The sequence below is a fragment of the Lolium rigidum genome, chromosome 5 (assembly GCF_022539505.1).
Source record: "Lolium rigidum isolate FL_2022 chromosome 5, APGP_CSIRO_Lrig_0.1, whole genome shotgun sequence".
In the NCBI taxonomy this organism is placed as follows: domain Eukaryota; kingdom Viridiplantae; phylum Streptophyta; class Magnoliopsida; order Poales; family Poaceae; genus Lolium; species Lolium rigidum.
This window is the reverse complement of record NC_061512.1, coordinates 3,468,915-3,489,808: the sequence shown is the minus strand read 5'-3', so window position 1 is coordinate 3,489,808 and position 20,894 is coordinate 3,468,915. Positions and strand designations below refer to the sequence as shown.

Genomic DNA, 20,894 nt, shown 5'->3' with positions numbered 1-20,894 from the left:
ATTAAATTTAGTCTATATTCACCCGTTTTTAGCCGTAGTTTGTCAAGTTTCCGTTTTTTAAATTCGCATCGTCAACTTCGCCTGGGCACGCGGCTGGGAAACCGGCGCTCCCCACGCCAAATCTTCATCCAATCCGGACGAAAATTTCGCCGGATTTGGACGTGGGGAGCGCCAACGAGTGGGGATGCTCTAAGCATCACACACTACAGCAACTTCATGCTCAGGCAGGTAACGAAGAACTTCTCCAAGTAGCGTTTGACACCTTCCATTTCCTCCTATGAAAATAGGATGTGTGGGATCACTTTCTTTTTTTTTTTTTTTCTTTTTGCAAAACGATGTGCGGGATCACGTTGATGAGGCATCTGATCTGCTTCATGAATGTGTCCAGTGGGGGCTCTGTAGGAATTCGTGGCTTGCTATACTTCCGAAATTAAAACCTAGCTCAGTATGAAAGTATTTATGAAAATAACAGGAAATATTTGATGAATAATTGTACTTAAGGAAATAATCTTAAGGAAGGCGGTACGGTTATACTAAACATAATGTATATGAGTATGCTGAAATTACACACGGGAACAATATAGAGTGGAATGCTAGGTTATCCATAGGATTGGATATTTGGATCTATGAAGTGTTAAGTTAAAGCCTGCGAGTTTGATTTCGTATTAAACTCGGTGCACGACTCACACTGCGTACTTAGAACCTAATTGATTGGTATCAGAGCCATGCGCCGAACGAGTTAGACTAGTCATAGTGGGGAGTAACATAGAGTAGTAACATGGTATATGTTACTACCCTATGTTACTACCTTCATAGTGGGTAGTTACATATATGTGGTGTCATGCATGCCATATTTATTAGATTGTAGACTCATCTTGTCTTGAGAAGTGTGATGTTATGGTAACATAGCTAGTTACCACCCCACTCTCTTTCTTCATTTATTGACATGCCATGTCACCAAAATGCTTTGGGGTGTGTGATGTTACTACCTATGTTACTCCCACTATGAGCAGCCTTAGCCACCAGAGTCTTTACTACGGCCTACCGTCGCTTCCGCTTCGCCCCCACCTGCCGCTCTGTTGTATCTCCTGGATTAGTTTAGTTGGAAAGATGAAGCGCATCTGCGGGTTTCTCTACCGCCGGGCCACGGTGTTCCGCTGCACCACAGATCGATCTGCCGCCAATGCGATACATTCACGCCCACGCTGTCGTAACACCGCTGCGACTGTGCCACCCATAGCAGAATCGCCTCACATTGATCCTTCGCTGCAGGAATGCTAGAATTCCGCTTCACCGCATGCCCCGCGTGTTCCCATGATGAGCTGCAGGATCTCATCATGGGCAACTCGTTCGAGGAAAATTCTTGCGAGTGGATCAAGTAGGCTCGTCGATAACTTCACCGAATCAAAACTCCTAGTAGGTCACGTGGACCGAAGAAAGCGGCCAAAACAATGTTGGCTAAAATTGGAAAATATAGTACTCTAATTATTGATCGTTGTGCCGGTGATATCTACGAATATTTACTCATGTATTGTTTATGAAAGCTTGCTTGCATTGGTTTTGAAATCTTTGAAATTAGTTGGACGACTTTTCGTCTGCATTTTATTTCAAGATGCTTAAATTGTAGGCATTGATGGAATTTGGTAGGTGTACTGTGTACATACTGAAGTGCACATGTAGTTTGTAGGTTCTCAACACTTTCTAATGCTATCTTTCAGCCTATAAAAGAGCAGGCGAAGGTGTAAAATTGCTGGAGCGAAAACAAGAGATGGCCATTCCTTATATGACTGTGTTATGTGCGTATCCAATGGCTACGACTTTTGAGCTTGTGAGGCATTGGGATTGTGGAGATTTTTTCCATTGTGATCGGCAGAGCTACACCCCGGGAAACTAGGGCCATTTCCCGGGGCGCAGCAATTGTGTCGGCTTACTAAACCTATTGAGAATTTCGATATCACCCATGGTGCGATGCATCGTCATGGACCGAACGGATCGAACGCTTCCTTTCCTGGCTGATTCCCTCCCCTCACAGCGGCCGGACACACGCGTCGTCACCGGCCCGCAGGCTCCCTGGATGGCCGGAACCCGTCGCAGCCGTCCTTCTATGCCGAGCCCCCGCACTCTGCTTGACTGCTTTGGCTACCGCTGCTGGTCAGCCCTGCCTGACCTTCTCATGCTCTTCTCCACGCGAGCACGACCATAGGCCCGGCGGCGCGAGTGCTGGTGCGGTGATGTGCCTCTACTCCACGTCTTCTACTTTTCGTAATACATGCTCCAATCAATTAGACTAGATAATTGACTCGGCTTCAAGCTGCGGCTCCATCTGTGAGCTATACGTAATTGACTGATTATGTTCATCTAATTGTCTCGGTTGAATTGATCAATAGACTATCCAGAAATCAGATTTGTGTACTATCTTCTGTAAACTGTGCAGAAATCAGATTTGTGTACTATCTTTCTGTAAACTGTACAGTTGATTTAGATGTTCATTTTCGCAATTGTAGGGAAAAAATGTGTGCTATTACATGAGCTTTTTAGCGTAGTTTTTTCGTCTTTATTTTTTGGCCCGGGGTTTGCTCCAATCCTGACTCCGCGCACTTTGGCAAAAGAAGCATCTCTTTGCTCAAAAGCACGGTAGTTGTATAACTTGTTGTTCCAATGCTGCTTTCCAATGAAACGACACTTTTGTTTTGTTTTGCTAACTTGCACAATAGTCAACTCAACTACCTAGTGCGAGCGCAGCACATGTCCAAGGTGATGGCAGACGACTACTTGCCCGAGCACATAGGGTGTACAAATCGTGCCCCTCCCCCCATATTTTTACATATTGTACCGAATGAATGCAAGGCACATCGCGTTCCACAGTTGTGAGTAAATGCAAGCTATGAGCGATTCTTCGATCCCTTCTGCAGTTCTGCGATGAACAACCAATACTGCCATTTTCGCCAACATTATTCTGGCCGCGCCATCTATGTACCACGTGATTATCACACACCGAATGAACTTTAAGCTGGACCTGACGGCAAACACTTTCTCCAAATGGTGACACACCTTGCACTTTGTGGTATGCAACTCTCACGTGTGGGGCCACAACGAGGTGGATCTATGCAACAATCAGCAACGATGACGTCAAACATTTGCAGGACAACATGGCGTACATCTAGGAGACTCAACTGCGCACCTTATACGGCCGCCATCTGCACGCACATATTCATATGTGATCCGGTTCGCTCCTCCGTCCATGGCGACGCGATGTTCTCCGCGTTGTACTGTCTGTTAACGTATGAGGGAACGATGGTTTGACTCCCATCGGATGCGTGTTAATATATCGTGAGAAACACCCTCACAGTGGTTTACAAGTATGTATACGTCTAGGATTGGTATACTATACCATATCTGATACGTACATTATTACAACTCTAACAGCCCCCCTTAATCGAAACCTTGAGAAAGGTTTAGATTACGCTTAAACTCAGTCAATAACTTGACAGGCAATACTTTGGTGAAGCCATCAGCTACTTGGTCTTTACTGGAGATGAATTTGACGTCCAATAATTTTCGTGCCACTCGTTCACGAACAAAATGAAAGTCAATCTCAATGTGCTTGCTCCTTGCATGAAAAACTGGATTTACCGATAAATATGTAGCGCCAAGATTGTCACACCAAAGACATGGTTTCTGTTGAAGAGATATACCAAGTTCACGAACGAGCGCTTCAACCCAAATCAACTCAGTCGTGGCATTGGCAAGAGCCTTGTATTCAGCCTCGGTGCTAGATCGAGAAACAGTGGCTTGTTTTCTAGCACTCCAAGAAATTAAATTTGGACCAAAAAATATGGCAAAACCTCCTGTAGAACGACGGTCATCAAGACAACCAGCCCAGTCAGCATCCGAAAAAGCACTAAGAAGTGTGGAAGCAGACTTCTGAAACGTAATACCAGTATGAAGAGTGCCTTTGACATATCGCAGAATTCTCTTCACCGCTGTCCAATGAGCAGTAGTGGGAGCATGTAAATATTGACAAACCTTATTAACCGAAAAAGCCAAATCAGGACGTGTCAGGGTCAAATACTGTAGAGCACCAACAATACTGTGATAGTTAGTGATGTCTTCGGAGCCAAGAGGTGAACCATCAGTCAATGACAAGGGATCGGTAGTTGACAACGGCGTTGGAGTAGATGTGCTATTGGTCATGTTGACACGAGCTAGGAGATCAGCAGCATATTTAGCTTGAGTAAGAACAAGACTATCAACATTACGGGTTACTTCAATACCCAAAAAGTAATGTAGATCTCCCATATCCTTGATGGCAAAAGTGTCACCCAATTGTTTCAAGAGGACAGAAATAGCGTGATCTGACGAGCTAGTCACAATAATGTCATCAACATAAATGAGAACAAATATAGTGATACCTGACTTGTGATAGAGAAAAAGAGATGTGTCTGCAATTGGTCATGTTGATACTCTAACACTGTCAACTCCTGTTCTGATATATACCTACTCCTGTTCTGATCCTTCATTTGTAAACAAACTTTTTTTCGCGGGGAAAACAAACATAACTTGAAATTGTACTTAGAGTGTTCAACTTAACTTGGCAAAATATTACTAGTTCTTGTTCCTGATTGTATTTTGTTGCAATCCACACCCTACAAATCTCTAGAAGTAATACCCTTGCATGAGACGATACCACAAGTGCAGATCTTGTCTTTAGCTGACTATTTATTTTGCAGGTTTGATGTACTAAAGTCAGATCTGTGAATTGAAAATGATGGGTAGTTGGGTACTATGAATGGCTTTTATAGTTCAGGGGTTATTCGAACCAAATCAAAATTCAGAGTTGCAAAAAGAATGGTACAACAAGTTTGATGGGTAGGTGGTAGTAAAGAGGACTTATCTCTCGCCTGGCTTTGCATACGCTGAGCTTGAGCACGGTCCGAAACAACCTACTTTGTCATTGTAAAAGTTGATAACCTTCCCTAGTAGACACCGACAAAAGGAGACCAGATGAACGGACAAAGGGGCGTCAAACAGATATCCATCGGCCATCGCACACATGTTTATGCTTCAGCGTCTTGCGATATTTATACACCCGCGGCGGCTAACACCACTTCTAGATTCATATTCAGTCAGGTGAGGTTCAGAGAGTGCGGCCAGCTTGTTCACCGTGTCATTCAAGATGTTCATTTTCCCCTTGTTCACACGCAATTGTCAAGGGGAACTGAACAATCACATAGTTTTAGGCATATTTTTCTTGGAAAAACCTTCAGATCGATCCAAAGCTGGGATGAGAGTGGTTTTGTAAGTGGGTTTTGAGATGGTTAGGGATGAAACATACACCTCGCGGCAAGAGAAACACGCTTCTTCCACTGCCAGTTAGCACTAGCTATGCATTTTTCACCTGAGCTAACACCTTCTCACTTCTCACATGCAGAATGCACGGAAATGTTCCGGTGACTGCCGACATTACATAACATCCACCTCTATATACAACACAGCACTGCCTACTACACTAGCGCAATAACTTCCAACATACGAGCAGTTCTAGATATTAGTACTAAGTAGGGTATGCAATAGCCGCAATTCTGGTGCAGGGATATACAGCAGGGTTCGTTACAGAGATGCGAGAGGAATCAATCCAGAGAGTTCTCCTTTCCGCCTTCTCTCTGAGCGACTTATATCTTACATTGGCAGCCGCTTATGTTACACTGCAGCTCCTCCGCTGCCTTCTCAGCCTTCCTGCAAGCATGTCTCAAAGATTAAAAGGCATGGAATCTACATCTGCATCGTCAAGCTACAAGGGATTTAGATATGTTCATCGTCCTTTGCGGATGATGGATTCGATCGGCCATGGTAATAACCCGAGGCAAGCAATGTAACCGTTACCTCAGCGCTTTCTTAATATCTTCATTCTTAGGGTCGAGCTGCAGCGCCTCCCGAAATGCGTCAGCGGCACCTTTGTGGTCCTGCGCACGTTGAGAGAATTTCAGTACCACGAGAGAGATGCACATACAAGCAGAGCGAATGAGTTCGATTGCAATGGTCGAATCAATAAAAGCATATGTACCTTCATGAAACTCAGGGCTGCTCCTTCACGATACCAGGCCTTGGACCAACGGGGCCGCATCATTTTGCACTTGCGGGCTTCTTCCAGAGCTTTATCCCCATTTTTCAAACGCAGCCAGCAGAGGCTGTGGTTGGCAAATATGGTGGCGTCATATGGGTCCATCTCAGTTACCTGCATTAACAATGAGCAAGCATGCGCTCAGTTTAGCTCAACTAACAGACTCTGTGGAAAATATTGTTGTCTTATCATTTGTACCCGACGTACTAAAACCACGGATACAAGTCTTTGACCAACTTAACTAAGAAATGACACATCAAGATGAATTGCTGAACTCTTAGTCGCTGTACGAGAGAAAAATAATCCAAATGCCATTATTTTATATTTGGTGTAAGGCAGTAATGGCTCTATGGATATTTGAGGTCAACATAAACCATCAGACAAGATGTACGGCTACAGAGAAAGATAGAACACTGGATTTTAAATCCTGAGCCTGGCGTTTGAGGACTATTATTTGTTGTGCGATCTTTGTGATTATTCCGAACAGTACTAGATGGGTTCCTGTACTTACCAGGTTATAGTAGTACATTGCATTAAAGTAGTCCTCCTTTGCAAATGCTTCCTTTCCTCGTGACTTCCACTGAGCAATTCTTTCTTCCATAGAAACTTCGTCCTGCGTAGAGTTGCATTTTCAGCTACAGTATTGACAGCACAGTATCAGTGGAAAGTTTGAAAATTAAAGTAATGTGCTAATTTATCCAAATTCATCAACTTTAATCTAGTTAGTTTTGCAAATTTGAGCAGTACCCATACAACCATTACGACTAAAATTTGTCAGGAACTTTCCAATGGAACCAAAACGTCAACTCAAATTTGAGTACATAACACTCTTTTGTAATAACATCTTCCATCCGAATATATTAAGAGGTGACTGTACCAAGAATTTATGAAGAACTTACAGGCTTGCAGACAAAACATGTCATAAGCTATTTATAAGAACATAACGAATTAGTGCGGTCTAAGTAGAAAATACGAAACGATCACGCATTAAGCTTGATGAGTATAACCTGGAATGAAGTAATAAAAAATATGTACATGCCTGAAGAGGGTTAATGCACCGAGAATTCACAGTTCTAATTATACCATCAACACTCCAATCTGGCAGAGATGGAATTGGTTTTGTCCGAGGAAACAGAACTTCAACAAGGTCATGTCGACCGTGAGCTGCTGCTTGCTCGAGTGGAATTACACCAAGCTATTTCATAAAAACAACATAAGATGCTACATAATCCAGCATGAAAATGACAAATCATCAATGTAATTATATTTTCTTTTCGAGAAAAGGCTTTGTGAGAAAATGAGATATTCATGAATTCATCGTACTGGCAATAATAGTTTTAGACACTATTAAATGAACATACCATAATTTGCAGGAAATGCAAACACAGTACTCCCTTTTGAGTCTTGAACCATAGTAAGTATGGACTCAGAGGAACACTAAAAAATAATATGGAATGACAGTGACCTATATAAGACCTATTGTACCACAAGAGCTATAATCTTGGGATGTCTTCCTAAGTCACAGTCCGAACTCTGAAGCAAATCCAAAAAGATGAATTTGAATACAAACCTACTGTACAGTATTTAATTGAACATGAACAATCTAAAACATACAATATAGCAGACAGAGAGATGAAGACAGAGATATACTTCCAGGGTAGGAATGTTAGGGTCAGCCCCAGCATCTAGGAGCAACTTGACAAAATCGGTTAAGCCATCATTAACTGCTTCCATTAAAGGAGTTGGTCCAGGGTAACAATGAGCATTCACATCAGCACCAGCCTATGGATAACAGTAAAATAGCTTTAGACACCGAAATTGCACAAGTAATCATGACACATTTAACCAGAAAGAACAAGTTACTCTAGGAAATCAGGACAAGATCATAACATAAAAAACGTAAGAAAATTCATGAAATTGGAAAATTATTGGACCTCAATCAGTAGCTTGATGCATTTCAAGGAGTGCCAATAGCAAGCGGCCAGGACAGGTGAATATACTTTATTTGCGACTTTATTTGGCTGAAAAGGTAAATGAGTCAAAATACTGGAGTTATTTAGATCAGATAATAATATATCTTTCAATGAAACCACCATCTAGTCTGATGCACCACCAAGAATAAACCATTACATAATCAAGCCAAGTGCACTTGATCGCTTCTGCATTCCCAATCCAATTAGGTGACAGTGGAATAGACAACTTACATCAGCAGAATGTTCCAGCAGAACCTTCAAAACCTCAGCATGGTCTTTTGAAACAGCCAGTTGTAATGGCGCCCCCCGATGATCAATCGGATCCACAGGAACTCCTTGAGAAAGCAATAGCCTCACAACCTCACAGTGTCCTGGAGGCACAATAAAATAGCACACATCCAGAAAGATCAAAACCAGAGCCTCTACAGAGTATATAAACAGAGAACACACTATCTGTATGCATTGAACGACATTCGTTCGACTAACAGGGGTGTTAAGAGAACTAGTGTCAGCTGTACATATCATCGTTAGTACTTCACTTGGTCGTCCAACTTATTAGCAGCACTAAGCCACGATGTGCAGTGGATGGATTAGTAGATGGTGTGCTAAATCGTGTATTGAGTCTGTATCTACATATACTGTACTCCTGTGATGTATCAAGTTATCCGTCATTCAGAAAATAGCAGCAAGAATGAGAAAGCGCACCTTGCAGTGCTGCATTGTGCAGCGGCGTGGTGCCCCTCTCATCAGGTATGGCAGGGTCGACACCACGATCGAGAAGGTACCTAATAACCTGGGTTTTCCCCTCATGTGCGGCGTACGACATCGGCGTCATACCTACAAGGAGGAATAGAATATCCCGGTGATAAGAGAAACAAAAAAAAAAATCTGTCATGAACGCACACAGAATTTCAACTAGCTAGGTGTGCACGTACCTAATTTGGACACCGCGTTGACATCAAGCCCACATTCCTCCACCAGGAACCGGCAGCTCTCCAGGCAGCCCCTAGACGCAGCCCAATGGAGCGCGGTATTCCCGTCGGAGTCCTTGGCTCCCCGCAGGTCCATCTTGCTCGCCATCTCTGAAATCGCAGGAAAATGCTGAAGTCAGACAGCACAATCGAGCACTCCAACGAGCGGAATGTGCTAAACTAAGACGAGCCTTGCACAAATCAGACTCCGCACTGACTCCGTGGAGTGAGTCCACGCAGCCCCAAAAATTGGGGTTTTCTCCCTTCGAAATGTTTTTGGGGGTTTCTGCCCAAAATCGAACTAATCGAAGTTGGCTAGGAAAAATCGCAAGTAAACTCCGGATTTGCAGCAACTCCGCCCGAAATTCGTACGGTGCAAGCACCGCGCGAATGTTCGAGGAGAGAGAGAGAGAGGGGGGGGGGGGCACTTACGCTTGTGGAGGCTGAGGTCCCCATCGAGCTCGATGCCGGAGTTGGAGGAGGCCATGATGGCGGCAACCCTAGACGCAAGGTTCTGGCTGGGCTCCGCCTCCGCACGCCGGTGAGTGGTGTTTTTGGAAGGGGAGGAAGGGCGTGCGGGGAAGGAAACGGGGTGGCGCTACCCACAATGACAGTGGTCACTGACTCACTGGGTGTGTGTCTGTAATTCTGTATGGCGTGAAGGAGACCGGCCGCTGCTTGCCACGCGTTTAGAGTAGAGCATCTCCAGCCGAGTCCCCCAAATCGTCCCCCAAACCGTGCCGGATTGAGCGTTTGGGGGACGTGTTTCGTTCGTGCCGCGTTTGGGGGACGTCGCTCCCCAGTCGCGTCCCCCAAACAAAATTTCGCAAATTTTAAACTTAACTAGATTCGATTAGATTCGTCCAAACTTACATAGATTCGAACGAAATTTGACTAACTTTAAAACTAAACCTAATCTAGAACCACTTGCGGCGGCCGGAGGCGTCGTAGCTACTGCTGGAAGTTGTACATCTCGTCGGTGACGACCTCCCGCTTGACGCGCTCGTCGACGGGCTCGTCCTTCACCAAGCCGCTTGGTCCTGCCTCGCCGTCGTCGGTGAGGTCCACCGGCGGCTTGCCGGAGTCGCGGATGGACATGGCGATCGCCGCGTCCGGGTCGCCCTCCGGGCGTCCTTGTCGTCCATGGACGCCAAGAACGCCGCCCGCGGCCCCGGGCAGTCCTCGGGGTCGTCGGCTCGGCGATGAGCCGCTGCCTGCCGCTCGTACTCCGCCGGCCGGCGCCGCTGCGGCGCTTCCTCCGGCTCCTCCTTCACCTCCGGCTTCGGGATGAGGAGGGCACCGCCGCGCCTCCCTTGCTGCCGCCGGCTGCCGCTGCCGCCACGCCTCGTGTTGACGGGCGTCGCCGGCTCCTCCTTCACCTCCCGTTTGGGAACGGTGTACGGCGCCGATCGGTAAGACGAGGACGGCGTCGATCGCGCCGGTCCCGAGGAAGAAGAGTGCGAGGAGGACGAGTACGTCGTCCTCCTCGGCTGCTATTGAGGAGACGGCGGCGGCGGCGACGCGGCATCTCCGGCCTTGGAGCGCCGTTGCGGATGCCGCGGATGACGTTGTCGAGGGTGCGCCCGGAACGCCCCGAAACGAGGCGCGGCCGTCCTTGTTCCAGCCTATTGGGGCCGCCGACGAGGTTGTCGGTGCTCGCGCATCTCGATGTCGTACTTCGCCTTGAAGTACGTCGTCCACCGGCGTCGTTGTTGTCGACCGCCCACGTCGGATCCAACCGCTCCGGGCGGTGAGTTGAGCCCGACGGCGCCTGGACGGCGTCCCACCATTGCTCCGTGCGCGGCTCGGCGGCGGCGGAACGCCAATGCGTTCACGGCCATCTTCCGGCCGCCGGCGCTTGGCAGCCGCATGTCCGGCGGGGCCCGGATACCGGGCGTGGTACGGCGCCCACGCCTCCGCCACGGTGAGGCTGCCGCGGCCGAAGCCGTTCGCCGCGGCGATCTTGCGGGAGGGACGAGCTCGACATTTTTGAGCGGCGAGAGAGGATCCGGGAAGGGGAGGCGGCGGCGACGAAGGATTATGATGAGCGGCGATAACCGGAGGGCGTCTTAAAACAGCGGCGGCAGCGGGTGGTTGCACGCAACAACTCCGGCGCGGACGGCCACGCGGCCATGCACGACGAGACGCGTCCCTGCGTCGCCCGGGAAAACAGGGACGCCATTAACGTCGCTTGACCAAAGGTAGGCGACGGGGTTTTAGCCTTCCGTGCCGCCGACGCGTCGGGCCCGCGTCGGTTGGCCTCGCGTTTCGTTGTGTCCGGCGTCCCCGGAGCGTCCCCTGTGGGACGGGGACGGGCTCGGGGCGCCGGACACCGTATCGGGCCGCGCCGGACAAAAATGGGCTTTGGGGGACGCGACTGGAACGCTTTTTTTGTCCGGCGCGCCCCAAATCGCTTTGGGGGACGGTTTGGGGGACGCGACTGGAGATGCTCTAAGAGCATCTCCACCAGGCGCGCTATAATTTGGTGCGGTATACGACGCTGTCGCTGCGCTCTAAACCTTCACCGCGCGATGGAGCGATTTTTTCCCGCCGGGTACACCATTTTGCAGCGCGCGTTGGCCCGGAAAAATAGCACCTCCACCAGACGCTCTATTTTGCAGCGTGCGGGCACGACACAAACAACAAACACACACAACTATGCATCCAACAAGATCAAACAATCATATAAAATTAACAAATAAAATGAACCATTCAAATACAATACATTGTTCACACCAAATACAACAAGTCGAATATACAAAAATACAACATAGTTTTGAGACAATACAACACATAGTTTTCAAACAAATACAACAAGTATGCAACTACTGTTGTCCATTCCAATTTCACCATTCTTCCATGAGATCTTTTTGAATCTCATCATGTGTGTCGTTGCACCGAATGGCATGGTATGAGGCAATGAACCGAGCAATCCTATGTGCGGACCTCCTCACTTGCACGGGAACCCCCATCAAGTCGTAGTGGGTATGATCCACATCTTTCCCGCGATCATTCTCTATAATCATGTTGTGCATGATTACACACGCGGTCATGATATACCAAAGGCATTCTTGATCCCAAAATCTAGCCGGTCCTCTAACAATGGCAAATTGGGCTTGCAAAATCCCAAATGCTCTCTCTACATCTTTCCTAGCCGCCGCTTGTGCATTATGGAGTTGGGTTTGCTTCTTACCTCTTGGTTGAATAATCGGCTTCACAAATGTTTGCCGCCTTGGATATATTCCGTCGGCGAGGAAGTAGCCATAGTTGTACTTGTGGTAATTTGCTTCAAACTCCACCAATGGACCTTCCCGCATTGCAAGTCTTGTCATTAATGGTGACCGTAGAAGAACATTGATGTCATTGCAAGATCCGGGCATTCCAAAAAAAAGCATGCCATATCCAAGTCTCTTGGTCGGTCACCGCTTCAAGTACTATGGTGGCATCCTTCTTGTAGCTTTTGAATTGTCCATGCCATGCCGCTGGACAATTCTTCCAACTCCAATGCATACAATCAATGGAACCAAGCATACCGGAAAACCCCCGGTTGGCGTTGATCTCCAAAAGCCTTGCCGTGTCTTGAGCATTGGGGGCTCTCAAGTATGTGAAGCCAAAGACATTGACAATTGCAACTACAAAGCGCTTCACACACAAGATAGAAGTGCTCTCTCCCATGGCCAAATGATCATCAACTAGATCCGCCGGTATCCCATACTCCAACATACGCAAAGCGGCGGTCACCTTTTGATATGTGCTATGACCAAGTTCTTCGGCGGCATTTCTCCTTTGCTCAAAGAAGCGATCATACTTGGTAACCTCCGTTGCAATATGCTTGAACAAGTTGAGACTCATCCGGAAACGTCGCCGAAAATAGCTTTCGGGGAATATCGGATTCTCATTGAAGTACGACCGCATCAACTTTTCATGCCCTTCAATCCTTTCTCTCCACAACTTTTGTCTACCGAACACCGATCCACCAAATTTTGGCTTCTTAACGGCGTGGTATGCTAATAGTAGCGATATGTTCTCCTCTTCCTCTTGGTCAAACTCGTCGTCCGATGAATCGTATGATGAACTCTACAAACATATATATGAAATTACTTAACTATAACTAACTATTGTAGCTAATTGGCGAGTAAAAATCACATGCTAATAGTGGCCGGCCGGCGGAGGTGCATACCTTGCGAGCAAATGGGCGAGCACCATGGGCGCGCCATGTTGTTAGCAAGGTCGAGGACGACGACGACATGTCGACGGCGGCGCGGAGGAGAATGCGACGGCGCCGGGAAGGAGGACGCGGAGGAGGAGCACCGACTACCGCCCGTCGTTGGCGGCGGCGCGAGCATCACAGCGCAGCGGAGCGGCCGCCGCTGCCAGGAAGGGGCGCGGGCGAGGCGGATCTACGCCGCGGCGGCGCACATCAGCGGGGCCGGCGATGGAAATCGACCGGCGGCGGCTGGATTTCGCGGCGGCGGTAGGTGAGGAAATGAGGGCGCGGGCGCGGGGGGGGGGGGATTTCCTGCCGTTGGCTTTTCGCGCGTTGCCGCGCGCTAAAGCCGACGCGCCACATATGGCGCTCCGGATTGTGCAAAACGCCGCGCGCCCTAAAAAATTTGCAGCGCCGCGCCGTTTACCGCGCCTGCTGGAGCGCCCGCTTTCCTCCCGTGCGCGGTATACCGGCCGTGTTTTTGTAGCGCGGCTTATATAGCGCGCCTATTGTTATAGCCATTATATATAGTAATGTACTCTGCGGAAATTCAATTCGGCACATGGGAGCATATGCTCCTGTAACCGGAAAAACATTTTGAAATGTTCAAAAAATTCGTACAAAAATTTTCTCGCTTACGTATCAACATGTTACGTGCGCACATCAAGTCTTGCGAAAAACCGACATTTTTTGTGACTTGTGTAAAAAAGATAAACAAAATGTCTCGGACACAACTTTTTCTTACAGAAAAATTTGTCTTTTTTACAAATGACACTCAAAATGTCGATTTTCTGTGGAACCACTTTGTGAACGTGTAGAATTTCGAGATGTATCCACTAAATTTTATGTTCAAATGTTTCAACATTTTAAAAGTGCATTTAAAATGAAGTTTAAAAACCGGGAGCATATGCTCCCGGGTGCCAAAACGTCACTCCCTGACTCCCTGTACTCTGATAATATACTACTTTATTAAAGGGATTTCTATTTTCGTGCCCTCAGGTCCTTAGTTGTACTCAATTTTCCCCAGCTCCTTAGTTTTTCCTCAGTTTTCCCCAAGCCCTTGTTTGAAACCCGCAGAAGCGGCTCGGACGGCGGGATTCCCGTTTAGTTGACGTTCGTCACGTGTGGGGCCGCGTCTTGTGGGGCCGAGTCGTGTGGGCCCGCGTCGCGTGGGGCTGGTAGAAAGGGACCGCGTGGGACAGGACGAGAAGCGTTTGGTTGCACGTGAGCGAGGAGCCGGGTTCGTCTCTCTCGGCCCCAAATTGGCGTCCCTATTAAGTGCACCTTTTTCCCCTCTTTCTCTCTGTCCTTTTCACCAAATTAGTATAAAATCTAGAGAAGCTTGCATTTCTGACTTTCTTCAATTATTTGTGCCTTTTGGCCCTCGTTGTTTGCCCAATATGGCAGCAAATCTAGTACTCCCTCTGGTCCATATGTATGTAGTTAAATCTAGAAGCAAATCTCCAGGATAATGTACGATAAATTCACAGTCATAGTAAATCAAGAAAACTAAGTACGGCCAACAAAATATAGTAGACCAGGGATAGATAATCCCTAGATAATATGGATAGATAATAGGCTGCATACACAGCAGCCAACATAGTAATAGGTTCTTCACAGCACCATCATACTAACATAACAACAAGGGATCCCTAGCTAACAACAAAGGGATCCCAACAACAAACTAGGAGGCAGCAGCAGCAGCAGCACACGTCCGAGGACTCCGCCTACCCCATCCGGCTCTCCCTCCACTTGTTGCTCTTGCTCCCCTTGGGAGCCTTGGGCTTGAGCGGAGGCATGCGCCCGGCGGAGATCTCCACCCGCCGCAAGCTGCGGAGGTGCATGCCGAGCGCCCCGTGCTTGGCGCGGAAGGAGTGGACGTTCACCGTCGTGCCGACCTTGGGGAAGGTGTTGCTGATGTTCTCAGCATGCGTGACGAGGCAGTTGAAGTCCGTGGCGCCGAGTCTCCTGGTGCGAAGGGGCACTCGTACACCTCCTTGGCGAAGTAGGAGATGTATCGGCCGACCTCGCAGCCTCCGCAGCACTCGGCGAGTCTTGACGTCCTCCTGCTCTTCGTCGCTCCGACGTCGCCGCCGTACATCCGATCCATATCAAACGTAAACTAGTGAATGAGTTGCAACGATGACTAACGTACATGATAACAAAGTTAAGAAAAACAGAGTCAGCCTCGGTTAGAGTGGACATGATTATATATCTACGGGGAAGGTGTAAGCGAACTAAAGCTCATGCACAACAGATTTGTACACAGCAATGGTTCGCTGAACCCTCCCTGTAAAAATTTGTGCCCAACCATTCATCATAGGCAAAGAAACAGATTCTAGATCTGAACTAGATCTGAACTTGAACACATTCGAGATTATTTGCAAAACTAAACGGTTGATATCTTTTGATTAGTGCATAAAATAACTGATTGAGATCCCATGATTACTTGCATAAATTAACTGATTGAGATCCAATATTACTTGCATAAATTAACCGAACAGCCGAACCTCAAATCTTAAACGAAATCAAGAAGTGATCAAAACAAAATGGAATAAAATCGGCGCAAATATTAGCCCAATACTCATCCATCTACAGATCCATCTACACCAGCAAAAATAGGGTTCAAAAAGGAATGGGGAACAAAAAAGGAAGCAAACCGTAGTTACCTCGTTCCATGGGTCCTCCAGGGAGGTGTCGTAGGGGTTCGGGGACGGGACGTACGGCACGGGGTCGTAGGGGTCCCATCCCGCCGGGATCTGACTGCCACCGGCGGCAGCAGCCTCCGATGCACCGGCGACGGCGGCGGCGGCGGTGGCGTCGTCCGTCGAGGGGACGGGGCCGAAGATGGAGGCGTCGCGCTTCGAGCCAACCTCGACGATGGGATTGGCATTCTCCTTGTCCATCTCTCCGGCGGAGGAAGAGGAAGAGGAAGAGGGAGAGGGAGAGGGTTTTTGCTTTGGAGAAGATGATGGGACGTGGAAGAGAGTTGGCGATGCGTGAGCGAGTGAGAGTGACAGAGACAGTGCGAGGAGGCGTCTATAAAGGCGAGGGGTGGTTAATGCGACCCGCGTCCTACGCGTGCACAGGTGCACGTCCGCACGTCTTGGACTTCCGCAACGCGACACGCGTCCACGATTGCACGTCTCGACTTCTCCACCGCGACCCGCGTCTACGCGTCAACAATTGCACGTGTCCTCGAGTCTAACCCCGGAAATTTAGATATACTCAGGTATACCCTCGAGTCTTATACTAGCATTTTTTGTGTGCTCAATTTTCCCCTCGAGTGCTAATACTGGCTAGTGCAATATACTCAGTTTACCCTCAAGTGGCTGGTCAACGAGAGAGTCAACAAATGGGATTAACTAGTTAAATGAGTCATTTAATGTGCAAAAAAATCCTAAAAAGAGTGGCACTTACTCATGGAGTCTTTACCACAAATTGACACTTCTCAAATCATAGATAAATCATAGATAAATCAAGTTTTACCATAAATTGCCACTTCTCAAATCACCTAGTAGCTATGAAGGTGCATGGTTTTCCACAATAAGCCCTTCCCAAAACAGCTTCCCCCAAATCATACTTTGTCTAAATGAGGCCACAATTCTCACACTGATGTATATTGGTATTGCAAATAGTTTGAGGTAGGCCAAGATGGGTTTCATTGTACAAAACACGCATTTTCCATTTTTTAAATCTCATATTTGAATCCCTTAGTCTATTTACTACTCAGGTGCCCTTGGTTTCTTGATAGTACTAAGTTTTGCCCTCTCTCTTCACAAATTCTCGCAGACGTGCATCATCGCTCTGATTGGTCTAGCCCATGTCACGCGGATCGTGCCCACCGACCGTTGATCGTATGATATAGGGAACGGGCGGGATAACCCCTCTCTCTCTCTGTTGGCGGTTAATTAGCTTCCACCCTCTAAGTATGCTGAAGGGCGGTTTTTCGTATTATTTTTCACGCGCTAAAAATTATAAACTGTTTTAGGCGTTATTTTTCACGCAAAAAATGATAAACCATCACCGATTTGTTGTTACCATTACTTTTCACGCAAAAAAAATGATAAACCATCACCGATTTGTTGTTGCCATTACTTTTCACGCAAAAAAATGATAAACCATCAACAATTTGTTGTAGCCTCCACCCTCTAAGTATGCTGAAGGGGCGTTTCTAGCCATTATTTTTCCATTTAAAATTCTCTGACTTTATTTTAAAATGTTATTTTTCATAAAGAAAACAATCAAACCATCAGGACATTTCATTGCCATTACTTTCACTAAAAAATGATAAACTATCAACAATTTGTTGTAGCCATTCCTTTTCACGCAAAAAAATGATAAACAGTAACAATTTGTTGTAGCCATTCCTTTTCATAAAAAAATGATAAACCATCACCGGTTGTTGTTGTATACAACATAACAAAAAATGGTAAACCCTTAACAATTTATTGTATACATGTAACCATAAAAATACATTAAACCATCAACAATTTGTTGGTACATCATTGCATACTCACTGTCACTGATAAACCATCATGAATTTTATTTATTTAACCATTACTTTCTTAAAAGTATTCAACCATCAACAATTTGTTGTAGCCATTGCACTAAAAAAGTAAACCATCCAACAATTTGTTGTAGCCATCACTTTCCATATAAAAAAATGATAGCAACCATCAACAATTTGTTGTTGCCATTTACTCCTTTTATAAAAAAATGTGGTAAACCATCACGAGTTTATATTATTTATACATGCTTTTCTAGCAAAAAATGATAAACCATCAACAATTTCTACATTGTGTGTCCCTTTCCACGCGAGGAAAAAACCTAATTTGTTACAAAAACTGGTTTAAGTGAAGACCTAACCAGTTTGACATGATGGCATACTGTAATAACAAGGAATATCAAGGGGGAAAATTCCGAAGAAGACTGAGATGAAAATGATGCCATACCTTGATATTTTGTTTTTCGAGGGTTTTGGCTGAAAATCAATTGGGTATTTGTAAGGAAATAAAAGTTCTTATGGGCGCATTAAATGTCGATTTTCCATACATGATGCCATGCGTTGGCAACAACAAGGAACCCTGTCTAAAAAGTGTTAAAGTTTGCCCAGCCTTCGTATGCGCTCTCACTCAAAGAACCTCACCACGCCACGCTAAATATGGTACCGGGATACAGATTTGAAACTTTCGTTGCCTAACTGACGCTGAAACTTGTTCAAGTCCATTTGGCTACAAAGAGCAGGTACGACACAGTTCGGGCACCGGCCTCCAACGATGGTGCGGGACGTGCCCTGAGCATCGGGTGGAAACGACTATGCTGCCGCCCTTTCGGGGTCAACGACCAGGATGCCTGCCTCAATCCCGTCCTGTTCGATCAACGACACCGGAAGATAGCGAGAGCCCGTCACGAACGTGCATCTTTGATGCCAATGCCGATCATGCATGCCGCATTTTCTTCGTGAGCACGGCCACGCCGACTCGCTATGCGCACGGACGCCACGGTGCCGCCGCGGTTCCTTCGCCACCACACTGTCTCGCCTTTCTCGCCGGAAAGGAGGGAACCTGTTTCCTCCCCGCCCGCCCGCGTGGGTCGTGTGCGACACGGTCGGGTCAGTTTGAGGTGGTGTAGTCGTAGTCGACCATTTCTTCTCTTCTTTGCATGGTTCGCCGCGTCTCGATTCCTTATCTATCTAATGGTGGAGTGCCGCCTCATGCAGTTCTTTGTGGACGTCGATCTCATCTCGGCACCCGCCGCCACCACCTCCTGCGACACGCTGCGCATAGGCTCGGTTCGTCTAATCTTCCGTGTGTGCCCTTGTATCGAGCGTCATGGCCCCCGCCGCCATTTGATATCCCCGGCCACTCGTTCGCGTTTTGGTCCAGGGATACTGTGACCTTCACAGAGTCAAACAAATCAGATGGTCCAGCCCGTGTCTTTGCGGGCTCTCTGCATTGGCCCACTAATGGAAAGAATGTGATCATAAGGCGGGGCAGCAAAACCCGTTACATCACGTGTGATGGTTCAGATAAACGCTTGGAGTAGGCGAGGAAAAACTGGAAGGCCCCGAGAGCAGGCCGCTAAGGACAGGAGCACGAAAATGAAATCCTTGTTGATAATCAGCACAGTCCTCCCCAATCTTTGACGAGATCGGCTTGAGAAGTTGATCATGAACATTGTATCACGGATCCTGCGCTGCATGGCGAGGAAATACTGCAAAATACCACCAGCAACTCACGGTCAACCTCCGCAAGAAGACCCCAGCAATCCATAGGGACCAACGCCTTAACCAATACGGCTGGTTGTGGGTCACACAGTGATCTGTGTTGATAACGATCAGACAAAAAACTGCATCATCCGCGACGGTGTGGACCATCCTTGGAAAGGCGGTGGAATGATGGGGTCAGCAGGCTTGCACTAGGTACGCTTGACGTCTTCTGCAAGCCTCTTGTCGCGGCCAACAGTGGAAATTCTCCAGGACTGATGGATTCGAGATTGTTTTGTTCCAAAAGTGGTGTGATGAGCCGGCCTGCTTGCATGTTGTAGTATACAAGTCATTGACATGATCTTTGAAGGGACTGCTACCGTCATCCCTTCCTCGGTGGTACAACGGAAATATTACTTGGGTCATAACACTCTGAATTATGTCGACATGGTCTTAACCGGATTGGGCATTCCTCCACAGTGCGATGAACACCCTGAATGCAGAGTACCCCGATCGTCCAAGAAAACGTATCTACTTTCCCGAACACTTTTGCGTGTTTTTGCCTCTCGATTTTGTTGTTTGGATGCCTTCTTCGGACTAACGTTTGTTTTCAAGCAGAACTGTTCTGGTGTCTGGTTTTTAGTGAAATCCAACTTTCGGGGCGGAAAAACCTCGGAAGTGTGCAGAAGGCCTATTTTCCCCCGAGTGCTTGCAGGAGCAGGAGGAGGAGCAGGTGGGGTGGAGGCCGGGGCCCCCACCCCCTAGGCGGCGCGGCTGGGAGGGCGCGCGGCTAGCGATGTGGCCCCTCGGCTCGGCCTCGCGGCCGCCCCTCTTCAGGACTGTGACCGCCTGCGACTGCGCACGGAGAAAGTGAGAGTCGCAGAAGCCCTCGGAAGCACGTGGCCACATGTGGCTTTCATCAGGGCAAGTCTGGTTTCTGGCACTCCGCCGGGACGGGGAATTGGAAGAGGAGATCTTGTACCATCTACAGAGCGCCTCTTCATGGCTTATTGTGTTTATCCATGTGGCTGAAATGATTCCCCATGGCTGCCAAGGTGGAAAGGGGATGCGGTAGGGATTGGATGAGATTGGTCCTTATATTAGTATAAGATTGTTGGGGCATAGTGCCTAGTGTCCGTAATTGGTATGATGATGTATTTGCAACATTGTCTTCGTCATGCATCACCAGACCGAGTGCCATGATCAGATCTGAACGTGGTATTATTTCATCATGATATTCATTGTTTGTGGTCTTACACAGTTGTCTGCAACGTGTATTATCAGGAACGATGGCCAGAAGTGGCTGAGGAAATCGGATAACCGAAGGGGATGGTAGTGACGTGAGGATCACATGTGTTCACGGAGTGTTAATGCTATGCGATGTCTATTAAAGGAGCCCTTAATATCCGATGAT

At 47.4% G+C, this 20,894-nt stretch overlaps 1 protein-coding gene across 2 annotated transcripts; it reads right to left on the bottom strand.

Annotated features, from left to right (window-relative positions):
- Positions 1 to 5,373: 5,373 nt before the first annotated feature.
- On the bottom strand, positions 5,374 to 9,671 carry LOC124653513 (protein TANC1-like). 2 transcript variants are annotated; one of them, XM_047192566.1, is made up of 11 exons: positions 9,498 to 9,671; positions 9,030 to 9,176; positions 8,800 to 8,931; positions 8,326 to 8,465; positions 8,056 to 8,142; positions 7,772 to 7,903; positions 7,191 to 7,316; positions 6,633 to 6,734; positions 6,065 to 6,235; positions 5,884 to 5,963; positions 5,374 to 5,736 (listed from the first exon to the last, which is right to left on the bottom strand). In XM_047192566.1, the coding sequence occupies exons 1-11, from the start codon at positions 9,550 to 9,552 to the stop codon at positions 5,673 to 5,675; spliced, it is 1,236 nt and encodes a 411-aa protein (XP_047048522.1). In that variant the 5' UTR covers positions 9,553 to 9,671; the 3' UTR covers positions 5,374 to 5,672. The 2 variants fall into 2 exon arrangements, with proteins under 2 accessions (XP_047048522.1, XP_047048523.1); XM_047192567.1 differs by lacking the exon at positions 7,191 to 7,316.
- Positions 9,672 to 20,894: the final 11,223 nt, after the last annotated feature.

Coding starts and splice junctions, on each gene's coding strand:
- LOC124653513 (XM_047192566.1), bottom strand. CDS start 9,552: ATGGCCTCCTCCAACTCCGGCATCGAGCTCGATGGGGACCTCAGCCTC. Junction 9,177..9,497: donor GGACCTCAGCCTCCACAAGC/GTAAGTGCCCCC, acceptor CTGCGATTTCAG/AGATGGCGAGCAAGATGGAC. Junction 5,737..5,883: donor GATATTAAGAAAGCGCTGAG/GTAACGGTTACA, acceptor ACATGCTTGCAG/GAAGGCTGAGAAGGCAGCGG.